We start from the raw sequence: 12,891 nt of genomic DNA on the forward strand, positions 1-12,891 counted from the left end.
CTGGAAATTCACAAAACACCCGTTGTACTAAGTACAACGCGCAACTACTCGCGTTACAAAAATTCTCGTGGCACCCGAAAGGTTAACATAGAGCTTTCTTTACCAATGTTACCATTTTCGCATTCGTATCTACCATACGATGATACTCTATGCTCAAGGATGTCAAGGAAATTTCCATTACGAAAAGATCTTGGACCGACCGGGAATCGAGCCCAGACACCTTCAGCATGACTATGCTTTGTAGCCGCGGACGCTAACCACTCAGCTAAGGAAGGCCCCTGTTATTGTTAGTAGATTTCAAAAAAAGTAGACTACAGTCAACCATCCATGAGTCAATATTGACTCTTGGAACCATTTTTGACAAATCATTATTAATATGATTGTCCCCTCAAAAGGCTTTCTAAACAACAGACATTGTCCATAACTCGATATTTCCATGAAGCGATGGTCCCTTCAATATCGACTCATAGAGGTTTGACTGTAATAGTAAACAATTTGGTATATTTTTTTATTAAAATCTTAATAGAAATGTCGTTTTCTCAAATACAGTTGACGCATTTGTCGCATATCTTAAAAAAATCCTTACAAACTATAAAACTTGTACAACATTGATTTGATCCTGGCACTTTCTGTTACTGTCGCCACAAAAATATGAATAGCTCTTAACAATAACATGGAAATTTATCACAACGTCTCTTATTTCTCAGCAGTTGACCTGCATCATCGTGCAACTATTGTACTCCCGTCAAAAGTAATACTTCTTCCAGAAGGCGAACATGTCCTCATCTCGCCCATTGATCACCCGCACTTCAAAGGGCTTCTCCGGATCGGCAGAGTTGGTAAACTCCAGCACATCGCAGTCCATTGATTGATAGACCTCGTTGGCGCTGTTGCAAGGGCGGTAGGGCTTCAGCGGAGTGGCCACTCTGCACACAAAAGAAAAAGAAAATTCACAAGTTATACCGCAGTTGATTTGATATTGATTCCAAGGGGCAAAAGCCACTCGGAAGTCGAGTGTCAAAGGAAGCATATTGCTAGGGACAATTCACGCCAGGTGGTGCAATATTTGCTGTCTTCGATAGCAGCGAAGCTATTGTTGAAATGTTTCTTCGAACGGAATCATAAATAATGCAATATAAATGGATGAAAACTACTTTAAAATGAGTTTGGTTTTCTTGAGACATTCCATATAAACGTGGGATATCTAAGAACTGTATCGAACAATAGTTAGAAATATTTCAGGTGATTTTTAATGATACGGACACGTTAATACTTCCAGTGGGCATTTACCCTTTGAAGGAAGGAAGCTTAAAGCATTTTCTGAACCGCAATTTCTGGTAAGTCTTCAATCTTATATATAGTTCAAGATAGTGTTATAAGTTACTTAGCAAGATTAGTTGTATCAAAAAAGATTTGTCACCCTCATTATTCTCGCTACGCTTTTTACGATTTTGAGTTACAGGTTAGAGTAGCAAAAGCGACATCTGATGAAATATAGTCAGCTAAGATGTGTAGCAGCAAAATTTTATGTTACAGTTGTATGAAAACTAATCGTTCTATTTTGGACAGCTTTCATTTTTTTGTAGCGTTCGCTGCTCCAATTCAACTGTTATACATAAAAAAGCAAATGATCTTGGCTTCTAGCACAAGAATTGTAATTTGAATGTTGCTATTAACTTTTCGATACAGTCCTTACCTAGTAGTGACAAAGTCGGAAAACGTCAGTTTGAAAAGCAATTATCTGGCTAAAGTCTCGATTCAATACAAGTGCGATAAAAGCGACATGCTCCATCGCTTTCCAATAAAGAAAGCGGAAGATAATAAATCTGTCATTTACTTTGAAACGTCGGAAACTTGCCGCTCTAGTCCAAAACGGTCGACTGAGCGAAATAAGCAGCGATGCCGGCCGTAACGAGCTAAGCTAATTTAAAGTCAAGCAAGACGCCAAATCTCATTAAAAACTTTTTCCCGGCAGTTGGCTATGGCGGCGTACCGTTTCCGGTTTCTGTTTTGTTCTAGCAAACTTACCCATTGATAGCGAAATCGATGAAAAATTTCACCAAATTGTGCGACATCCGCGCCTCCTTGGATTTGTGCGCAAAGTCTGGGAAGAGCAGCGGCGACCGGAAGAGGTAGATCAGCTCATCGCAGTGCACTACGCCAAAGTTGTGCACGTCCGGGTTGGCCGTGTAGAGCATGGAGTACGAGTAGGGTCCTTGGAAGCTGAACTTGTACAGGCTCACGGGAGCGGTTTCGGTGTCCGCCGAGGTCACATGCTGCTTCACTGACGCATGCAGTGGATAAAGGAAACCCGCTTCTGTATAAAGCTGTTGGCGAAATAATGAAGAGTTTTATGTTCAATAGCAATAATAGCCAATGTTATGTTCAATAGCAACAGAAAAACATAACATTTTTTTAAATTTGTGAATTAAAATCGTCGTTGGAATGTGTATTAATAGACCTCTCAACAAATACGAGAGTACCTACCTTGATCAATTGTTGAGCATCCTTCTCGGTGATCCACTGTTCGTTGGAACTGTTAACAAAGAAGCGTTGCTTCAGAGCCATCAGGAACTCCGCAGAAGTTTCTTTTTCCAACAGTAACGGTAGCAGTGTGGTAATATTAGCATTGAGATCTTTCAGAAGCTGTTGATTAGTTGTAATTGCAATGGCACGTACAGCTCCGTCATTCGATAAATACCCAGTCATCCAAGGAATTTGCTGATAGTTTCCCTTCTGCCACGACTCCCGGGGATCTTCTACTAAAAAGGCCTGATTGGACCAATCTAAAGACTCTACAACCGGTCGGTACAGTGTCAATGGGTCTACCGACCATGGTTTTAGTTCACTTATGCTATCTGAGAGAGCCAAGGCATCGACGTTTCTAAGAACATCTACTATCTGCCTGGAGGTTAAATTCTTTGCACATGGGATACCCACGGCTTCTGCCTGACGTCTGGCCAAATCCAGTGGATCCTTTGTAGGGAAATTCCACGGAGCAATCGCATTCCCACTCATCACAATCGCTCTCGAGAACAGTCCTTCGCTCAACGGACTGATCATGTGCATGTGCACTGATCCTGCACCGGCACTCTGGCCGAAAATGGTCACCAACCTCGGGTTGCCTCCAAAATTGGCAATGTTTTGCTTCACCCATTCCAAAGCTAACGATTGGTCCTTTAGTCCAAAATTCCCTGGAACTACTTCATCTCCAGTTGCCAGAAATCCAAACACCCCAACGCGATACTGAATCGTCACCAGAATAACGCGCTTAGTATCCATGAAGTACTCTGGTCCAACAATTCCGGGACTGGCGCTGCCCGAAAAGTATCCCCCGCCATGAATGTAAACCATAACCGGCAAAACTGATTTGCTGGTATTCTGAATCTGAAATGGAAAAGAAAACAAAACAATCGTTCAATATATAAGTGTATCACGAAAAACACCTTTGCTGAATCAGCTGATAAAGCATACAGAAACCGATCGCCAACACACCTCAGCACGTGCTTCCAAGCGAGCGCGCGTGGCCTACTACGTAGTGATCGGGAGTTCATTTGCATTTCTCACGCCGCCGTCGTACGCCGCCTACTGCATTACAGCAGTCCGACTCGGGCACAAAAATTGCATCCGACGCGCGTTCAGACGTCGAATGACAATGTAAGAATCTTGCAAAACAAAACAAACGCCGCGCCGTGCCGACAGCGTGTGTTGAAGTCAGAGCTGTCAAGGCATCGCCAATTTGCCGGTGGTGGAGATAAGCTCTGCTTATCGCCTTTTAACCTACACTTAATCAATGCAAAAAAATCTCTGGAAAGCGTTTATGTACCCTGTCGAACGAGAGCATCGGGAACTTCAATACGATCGCTGTTTACGGTAAAAGTTCAATAGTACCCAAGGGGTACCTGAGGCAGAATGGACGGCAAAATTGGAACTACAACCGGAAACATAACTGAGTTCAAATTTCCTGATGCATGAATCTAAAATATAACTCTTCTTCTTCTTTCTGGCGTTACGTCCCCACTGGAACAGAGCCTGCTTCTCAGCTTAGTGTTCTTATGAGCACTTCCACAGTTATTAACCGAGAGCTTACTATGTCAATGACCATTTTTACATGTGTATATCATGTGGCAGGTACGAAGATACTCTATGCCCTGGGAAGTCGAGAAAATTTCCAACCTGAAAAGATCCTCGACCGGTGGGGATTCGAACCCACGACCCTCAGCTTGGTCTTGCTGAATAGCTGCGCGTTTACCGCTACGGCTATCTGGCTCCTAAAATATTACTCATTTATTTAATTAAAATCGATTGAACTACAGAGAATTTGTGGATTTTAAAATTTTGATGTCGGCACCCAGTACTGTAGAGGATAACTGAAATTGATATTTGCATACGAAATATGTATTTCCATGGATTACAGTGGATAAGTGTAATATTATACTAGATCAGTACTAAATAACGATAAAATCTTGAAGCAGATAAGTAAAAAAGTACTAAACACGCCAAGAAAATATTTTATTATTGAATATTTGGAGAAAAAATACTTTGGAAATATGGCCTGTTCATTTAAGAAAGTGGACACGTATTTTTTAAAGCAAACTGTTTATTTTCGAACAAATTCATGAGTTCTCTTGAAACACATGGAAATCATAGTAATCTCGACCAAATTCACATAAGTTTGAACATTTATTGAGCATTCCTGGATAATGCTCTGACTTTTCTCTTGATGCCTCCCATCGGGTTCTGCACAACTTTCTTCGGAACTTTTCTTTGTGTTGCTTACCACATTTTTTGAAAAAAATCATGGAACTTGCTTATCTTCCATCCTTCTTAAGACGTTGTTTCATTATTGACCAATATTTCCAAATAGGGCGTAGTTATGGGCAATTCGGTAGAATCTGCCATGATTCAACAAATTCGACTTTTTCCTTCTTGATCATCTCCAAAGTAGCTGAAGCATTGTTAGTCGATGCCAGGTCTGGCCAAAACAATGGAGGCTTGTTATACTTTCGGTAGATGGGCAGAAGACGTTTTTAAATGCATTCAGTTCTGTAATTTTCGCCGTTGATTGAACCCGTTGTGAAAAATGTAGTACTTTTCATACCGCAGGAGCAATTTGCTTGCCATAAAAAAACTTTTTTCCCAAATTTTTCTGTTCGGATGTATTGCACGTCGTCATAAGCATCTGTTTTCGATACAGTGTTGAAAAAATGGAATCTGGACACTTCGCGATTTAAGCCAAATCTCGGAACGACAGCTTTTCTGAACACCATTTGTGCAGAATAAATCTGCGTGTCGCCATGTTAAACCGACCTATCGCTTGGAATTTACAACTATTTGATGTCAACTTTCTTCTGCTGTCAAAATAAACACTTCAGTACACACTGAAACTAAATTTGATTATTTTCCTTGGAATTTTCACACCAAAATGTTAACAATCAGGTGTCCACTTTCTTTAATGAACAGTCCTTATATATGTCAGCTATTTACCTACTACACTTCAGAAACAACTAGTATCTCATTTAGGTTAATCATGATGATCTTGTTGATGATGTTTACATTTTTATAAATTTGATTTCAAATAGGTGGCACACTTGCCAAAATGTATAGAAACTGGGCTTCGTATTGAAAACAAAAAACTTTTTACATTCAAAGACCACATTTACTTACAAATTTGAACAGTTGCACGTACAGTTGTAACGCACATTAGAAAAAATTGTAATGTATCTTCTACCATGCTATTTAAAAACAATGAAATATTAAAAATCACTTAAATTCAATTAAAATCACAAACTCAAAGGCAAAATATATTTTCTCGTTTTTTATTAAAAAAAATCAAGGCTGGACAATTGTCGATATGGCACACTAAGGCGGTTCTACATTTAAAATTGTTCAAAAATACAATTATTGTGAAAATAATATCCATCAAAATTGACTACATGGCTCGATTCCTGAGGTCATTTTTGCACCGCTGATACATCCCTAGGGGGAATCTCAAGAAATCTTGGTTTGATGGTTTTGACTTAAAATTTCAATATAATTCGTATCAATATAACGCAGAAGCACACAAAAAAAAACTACAAAAACGCTAAAAAAAAAGTTGAGTATATTACTAGTAAATGACTAATACTGTTTTAACATTAAGAGATATTTACAACTGACTTAACTTACCAGAGTGGCTACTAAGTAGACCTGTTCATATTTGCAAAACTGTCTGGAAACCTACCGGTCAAGCAGTATTCTGAATTCTCATGCTAAGAAAAATGTCTTGTCAAATTTTCGGAGATTTTGATAGAAATTTAAGTATGCTTCAAGCTAAAAATGTGTTTTTGGGCTTATTTCAATGTTTTAAAAATCAAAACTAGCATGTGGAAAATCAAAACCATTTGCCTTTACCACTATTTGAAAGCCAATTTTCAAGTTTGTCGAACACGCTAATAAGATTAAATTGAGTTTTAACATTGTTTGATCGAAATTTGTTCTCAACAGTACTCAGAAATCACAGTTTTGTGAATACATATGATATGAAAACATGCATTTACATTACTTTTTTAGGCCCTAGTCAACAGGAATCGAACAAGATAAATCTATGAATTAATCATCCATGACAAGCTCACGTGTTTCTTTAGGCAACAAATTACAAAAAAAAAATGCCCAAAGATCGAACACCGCATTGCAGCCTGAAGATAAGTCAAATCTCCAAAATAGTGATTTGTATTAACCTTGTAGCACAAATCTCAACCAAACTATGTCAAAACTTGGTCTATGCCTTATCAGCTACTATGTAGAGGTATTTTCGATAACTTTTGGTGTCTCGGTAGTTATGAATTTTTAAAGCGGAGACCATAAGCACATAATTGATTAGAAGGACACCTAAATTTTCTCCAAATTAACTGAAAATTTGACCAGAAGTTTATTTTAACAAGAAAAATCAAAATATTGTTTGACTGGTAAATTTTCAGCCATTTACATACTACACATACTACTTTGTATGTTTTTACATGGATGAAATCTAAGAAATAAATTTAAATATTTTGTTTATGTTATGATCGATAAAAGTGAAACATTAAATGCTGAATATTATTCAGTAACAGCTTATTTTTCGATTGACTAATTGACCAACCCAATGAAGTTTGCAGTGTTTATTTTGCTTAATAATATTAGATTTTTTGTATATCTAGTACTACTCTTGATGTATAGGTCTTGTTTTTCACCGAGAATTGATCTCAGCACTTTACGATAAAATTATTATTTTCTGAGAATACAAGAGCAACAACAAGATTTTACTTGCACGGGAACATCATTGTAACATGTCACAAGTGTTCACACAAAGTTCTAACAAAGTCATCAACAACTTCAAACAAATCCCTAATAAGTACTACCTTAGTTTTAACATCACTAGGACTCGCACTCTTTAAACCTGCTACCAAGTACTTAGTTTTTATAGAAATCATCGTCATCTGTTCAGCGTTCAACTCGAATCTACCAGAAGAGGAAATCTTATGCATACCATATTTTGGTATCATACCTTAATTAGGTATTTTCAGTTGTCAATACCTCATTTTAGTATTATAATGGTATTGGTATTCGATAACTATTGAGGACTGCTGGAAGTATTGAACTACTATTGAAAAATTTCACTTTTATTTGAAAATCCATCATGTATTTAGGTACAGTAAGGACCCGATTTTGTCAGCCCCTCGATGAATTTTGGGCTGACAAAATGGGGAACCTGACAAAATCGGGTCATTTTATTTTGTTCCTGTTTTTCAATTTTTTATGTGTTACATGGTTACATAGACTTTTAAGAGGGCGATGGACATGGGCGTAGCCAGTTTTTTTTATCAGGGGCTTCCCCCTCCCTTATACTGGTAATATCGATTTTTAGCACTTAATTAAAGGCATTGTCATTGCCCCCTCTGGCTACGCCCATGCGTGCATGACATCAAACATCATCTTCAATTTGAGTGTAAACGTGGTAAAACATGACGATAACAATTTTTTGACAAATTTTAAATAGGCTGACAAAATCGGGTCAAAAAGCTGACAAAATCGGGGGTAGACAAAATCGGGGGCAGACAAAATCGGAGGCTGACAAAATCGGGTCAGTACTGTATTACAATACCTGATCTAATTATCAGCTTGGTGTATGTAGAATATGCAGAAGGTATTATTTGAGGTATTTTACCTCTTATGCAGGGCTCATTCATACCTTATTCAGGTTGTAAGTATTGGAAATTATCTGATATGAAACATCTTAGTTTGGTAACCTGTGCTGTAGCTGTGGCAGGAAATTATAACATGTACTGAGAATGCTGATTAAGCTGATGAATACAATCGAGTGTAAGAATTGAATACGAGGTGTAAACTCCGTTAGTGAAATTACATGGTTTAGATGAAAGATGCGTTTCCAAATTTACTGTTCAACATTGCATTCTGTTGGAGGCTTTGCAGGCGATGACTTTATTGGAATCGATCGCAGCACAGTGGAGCAGGTTTTATCTTGAAAAAGGATTACTAGAATAAGCTTGTAATGCCATTTACTCTACCCAAACCGTGGAGTTCTGATTCGTTGTTGGCAAGCGGGACCCCCACGAAGAGCTTGACATTCCACTCTGACGTCACTATAGGAGTGAGTGCGTCGAAGTTGTGCCATGCCTACTAGATCGTTTGATGTGCAATCCGATGCTACATTTTCGGAGTCATTTTAGAAGGCTTTTGATTGTCAGCCATCCTGACAGAATTGGAAGCCAAGGTCCATGACAATATTTATTCAGTGCCACACACAAACGTGTATGGTTGCATGTTGAGGAAGAAGCAGGTTCATGCTGAGGCAGTGCTTGATGGGGATGTAGCTGTAGCTATTAAAGAGTCTTATGACGTGTGCCAATTATGTTTCCCGTATAGTGCAAATACGTGTTCTGGTTGCGAATATCACCTTTTTACGGATTATGTAACATTGTAACAGATTGGGAACCCGCAACTAGCAATGGGAAACGACATTTCTACACTGTTGCTAAATAAAGGCTTATCTTACTTAATTGATCCTATTTTTCGTTAATAACTTCGTTGAAATAAACACCACCGTAAGGTGTCGGCCAGGGTAGACGCGTCACGTGAAGCGACGCGAAAATCCTTTGGAGTTTGACATTTCATTATTAATAATTGTTATTCCTTCCCAGGCAATTTTCAGGCCCGCGTCTACCCTGGCCGACACCTAATGCTTCTATCTTACGATATCGCGATTTTTTTTTCGTACAACACTGAAAAGTTTTTTAAAAAGTAAATCAGTTTTCAAAAATAAAGCGGATAGAGCAGACAATGATTGCCAGTACCTATGTCCAAATGAAACATCATTGTCGATTGTCCTGTATAATACCCTAATCCTTGGCTCTTAAAACACATTTATTAAAGCACAGAAGATTATTGAGCGAATAAAATAAGGGCATACTTCAGTGAGCTGGTAATTTAGTACGATTTCCGAAAGAAAAAGTTGCAACAATCAGATGGAGGTCAGCGACCCCGTGAGCGTACCAGTACAACCAAATCATCGCAGATTTGATACGTAACCAAAGACAAATTAAAGACCTCCATGTCCCTTGTAGTTGCCCAAAATTTTATGGCTCATAAGGTAATCTAGAAAGCCGTGAAAAGTGTACTGCGAACTGTCAAACTTGGGTACCTTTTGCACTACCGAGGGACCAAATGCAGTACTAGAAGTGGTACCCAATCTGAGCCCGAGTGGGAAGGACCTGACGTAACCTCATATCCTTTTTGCAAAATTACAACACTAACGATAAATTATTTTTTAATTTTCAATAGTTTTAGTATGAAAACTAACATATAATTGAACTTAAATCAGTAAACTATGTAAAGAAATACTTGAGCCACTCTAGTAAGTTAAGTCAGTTGTAAATATTTACTCATCATAACAACGGTAACAATAATATACTAGTTAAGAACAGTTTGGTCGAAGGAATCGAGCCCTGTACTAAATTTTAATGGACGGGGTACCATGCAATATATTTCTTATCATTCTTATCATAGGAATAGTATTCTGTGAATTTTTCCTCTTTTTCGAAGGTGATTTAAGACGATGCATGTTCATATGAAAATTACTATGAAGAAAATTAGGTAAATGTTTCACCAGTACTGTAATGTAATTACAAACTTATCATCTCATAAGGAAAACTCATTCTTCAAACCTTAGTGAAGGATGTTGCTGAAGATATCCAGCTTTTTACGCTAGACATGCCATAAACTTTGAATCACCCCTATATGACATTCCTTGCCCACAACATTATTTTTTTATAGTTGGATCGTAGCAATCTTTGTAGTGAAGCAATTTTTTGATGTTGTCGAACAACAAATATATTCGTGTTTCCAGGATACAGAATCCCAAAAGAGTTTCATATTTTATATTCTTGTTATATTTTGTAGTTTACTCTTATGCTAATGTTATTTATTTAAGGTGGATAAAACAGGATCAACTGATGCAAAATTTATAAAGTGAAAAAGGATTTTAAAATACGAAATCAAGTCTGAACCTGAATATATGCCAGTGATTCCTATTAATCGACCAAAACAAACTAATTCGCAACGTTATTCGCAACTGCGTAAGGTACTGTTTGCTTCACTGTTACCAATGCTTGGTCAAGCAAGTTTGTGAGATAAAAATACCTATTAGAATTAGGGAGAGCATTATTGGGTGGGCTGGCGAACCTAGCAAAAGCGGGCGAAAGTTTGAGCTCTGTGGTTGAGTCGTCTGACAAAGAAAACGAAAGCCGTAACTTGGGACATGAGGACGTAATGCACAGCAAATATAGTATTTATCTAAATGCATTATTTCGATACCCGATGATTGGAAATAATTGGAAATCATGCGGTTTTAAAATTTGACCGCTAGATTAAAGCATAGGAAAGTGTACAATTTGCACTTTTCTAAATTTTCCAGAATGTTAAAATAATGAGCCTTTTAATAACACCGATTATCGCCCATTCATTAGCGAAGAACATTGGCCGAAGAACAGTGACGTGAAGATGTTTATGTATCTTTGCCTGTTCACTTCAATCTCGTCATCCAAATAATCTAAAACTCATTCACACCAGAAGAATTGTGTTGAATCCTATTGATACAAAATAATTAATAATTATAAGAAAACGGGTCATAAGGGGACACGGGAGACCGTGTTATTTTCCCTATCTTTCGTCTCACTCTAACAATAATCATCAAAACTTTGTAGAAGCAAATCTCGAGTTTTAGTGAACCGATGAAGCTGAAAACTTATCGGGTTGTGCACTACATGTATAGAATCATAGTGATACATTTTCGCATCGATATATAGAGTGGTTCTTGAGATTTGCTTCTTGAAATGGATAGGGTGATTATGATGACGTCCCGTGCGGCCATAATATCAAATTGAATACGAAGATGTTGTAGATTCACACATCATCAAGAGAAAATTAATGACAGTTCAATCAACAAAATAAAATCATTGCCTGCTAAGACTTCGCTATAACACCTGTGGACAAAACCTGAGACGAGACTCGCGAAGACGGTTTGCTTTTTCTGTGATTGCTGAGTTTTTTTCTTATTCCACTTTGTGTTTATATCAATTATGCGCATGCTGTTCAAATCCTCACATGAACTTCTCAGCAAAAAATGTTTGAGTTTGCATCACATCGAATCATAGATAGCCGTTTGAGTGAAATTTCATGCCAGCAAACGTAGCAGCCATTAGAAATAATTAATCTTCTGCTTAGATTTATCAGCAACTTTGGAAAAAACTGCTCCGCCGACTGAGGTTTTTAATAACAGTTTACTTTGAACACAATACTTTTCACTTTTTCAGCCATAAAAACGGTGGGCTGCATTTGACGTTGATATTTTTTCTCTTCGCGAGTCTCTCTCAGGGCAAAACATGTCAAAATTAAATCATCCCTTGTTGTTTTATAGCCAGCGTAAAAAGCTGGATAAATCCTTTTTAAACTAATTTTGTTAGAATTTTTTGCAGGGCCATAATCCTATATGGAGTTGACTAATAGCAAACAAATTCATGTATATATCTTCTCCCATCCATCGGAATGAATTCCTCTCTTGAGCAACTTTCTTTATTATAGATTGAAAAATGAATTTATACTATTTGATGATAAGTTTGTAATTTCTTCCAGTACTAACTTGTTTGAAACATTTTTCAAAATTTCTCCATAGTAATTCCCATATAAACCAACATTGTCTTTGAGACACCTTTTAAATCAACACCGAGAAAGCTTTCGCAGAAAATTTCACTGAACACTACTTTTATGGTAAGTACGATAAGGAAGATATGGGAGATTGGATTTTCAAACTTTTTTACATATTCATATCACTAGACGTTTTGGCTTGCGAAATCCACGATCTACACAAATCTGCTTCATTAGAGATGCTTGGAAAATGATTATGCTTTTTTACTGAACAGCCCTAATGGCACACTTACCCCAAAGTTCGCTGAGTAAATCACTTAAATATGGGAAAATTGACTTTATCATTAATTTTGAACTGAGAATTTAACATGATATTATTAAGTTCAAAAATTATAACATTCACACCGAATCAGGTTACTACAGGTTGCCCGATAATGTAGCAATTGATTAAGTCTTATTATTATTATTATTTGAGTTGCATTCGAAAATAAAGTTGATTGTTTTTTTTCTGATTCATAATGTTTTAATTAAAAAACTTATCTGAAAAATCTTTTCCTATTGGAACAATATGAACATTGGGTAACAGAGTAGAGACGCTTTAAAGAGAATGAAACATGACTTCAAATACTATACTAATCAAACAATTTAGTGTTTAATGCAATGATTATAATGCGGAACCACACATCAATTTGAAATCGTCAACTGTGGATT

The 12,891-nt window shown here is 37.3% G+C and overlaps 1 protein-coding gene across 4 annotated transcripts in view; it reads right to left on the bottom strand.

The window, feature by feature from the left end:
* Positions 1-489: 489 nt before the first annotated feature.
* The window catches only part of LOC5566115 (venom carboxylesterase-6), a 48,125-nt gene continuing 35,723 nt past the window's right edge, over positions 490-12,891 (bottom strand). For all 4 annotated transcript variants that reach the window (XM_021839740.1, XM_001650430.3, XM_021839739.1 and 1 more), the window contains exons 4-6: positions 2,488-3,387; positions 2,029-2,327; positions 490-926 (exon numbers count right to left, since the gene is read on the bottom strand). In XM_021839740.1, coding sequence (XP_021695432.1) covers positions 746-926; positions 2,029-2,327; positions 2,488-3,387 — 1,380 coding nt within the window. In that variant the 3' untranslated portion in view covers positions 490-745. The remainder of the gene's footprint in view (positions 927-2,028; positions 2,328-2,487; positions 3,388-12,891) is intronic.

Source organism: Aedes aegypti, chromosome 2, assembly GCF_002204515.2.
Source record: "Aedes aegypti strain LVP_AGWG chromosome 2, AaegL5.0 Primary Assembly, whole genome shotgun sequence".
NCBI classification, from domain to species: Eukaryota; Metazoa; Arthropoda; class Insecta; order Diptera; family Culicidae; genus Aedes; species Aedes aegypti.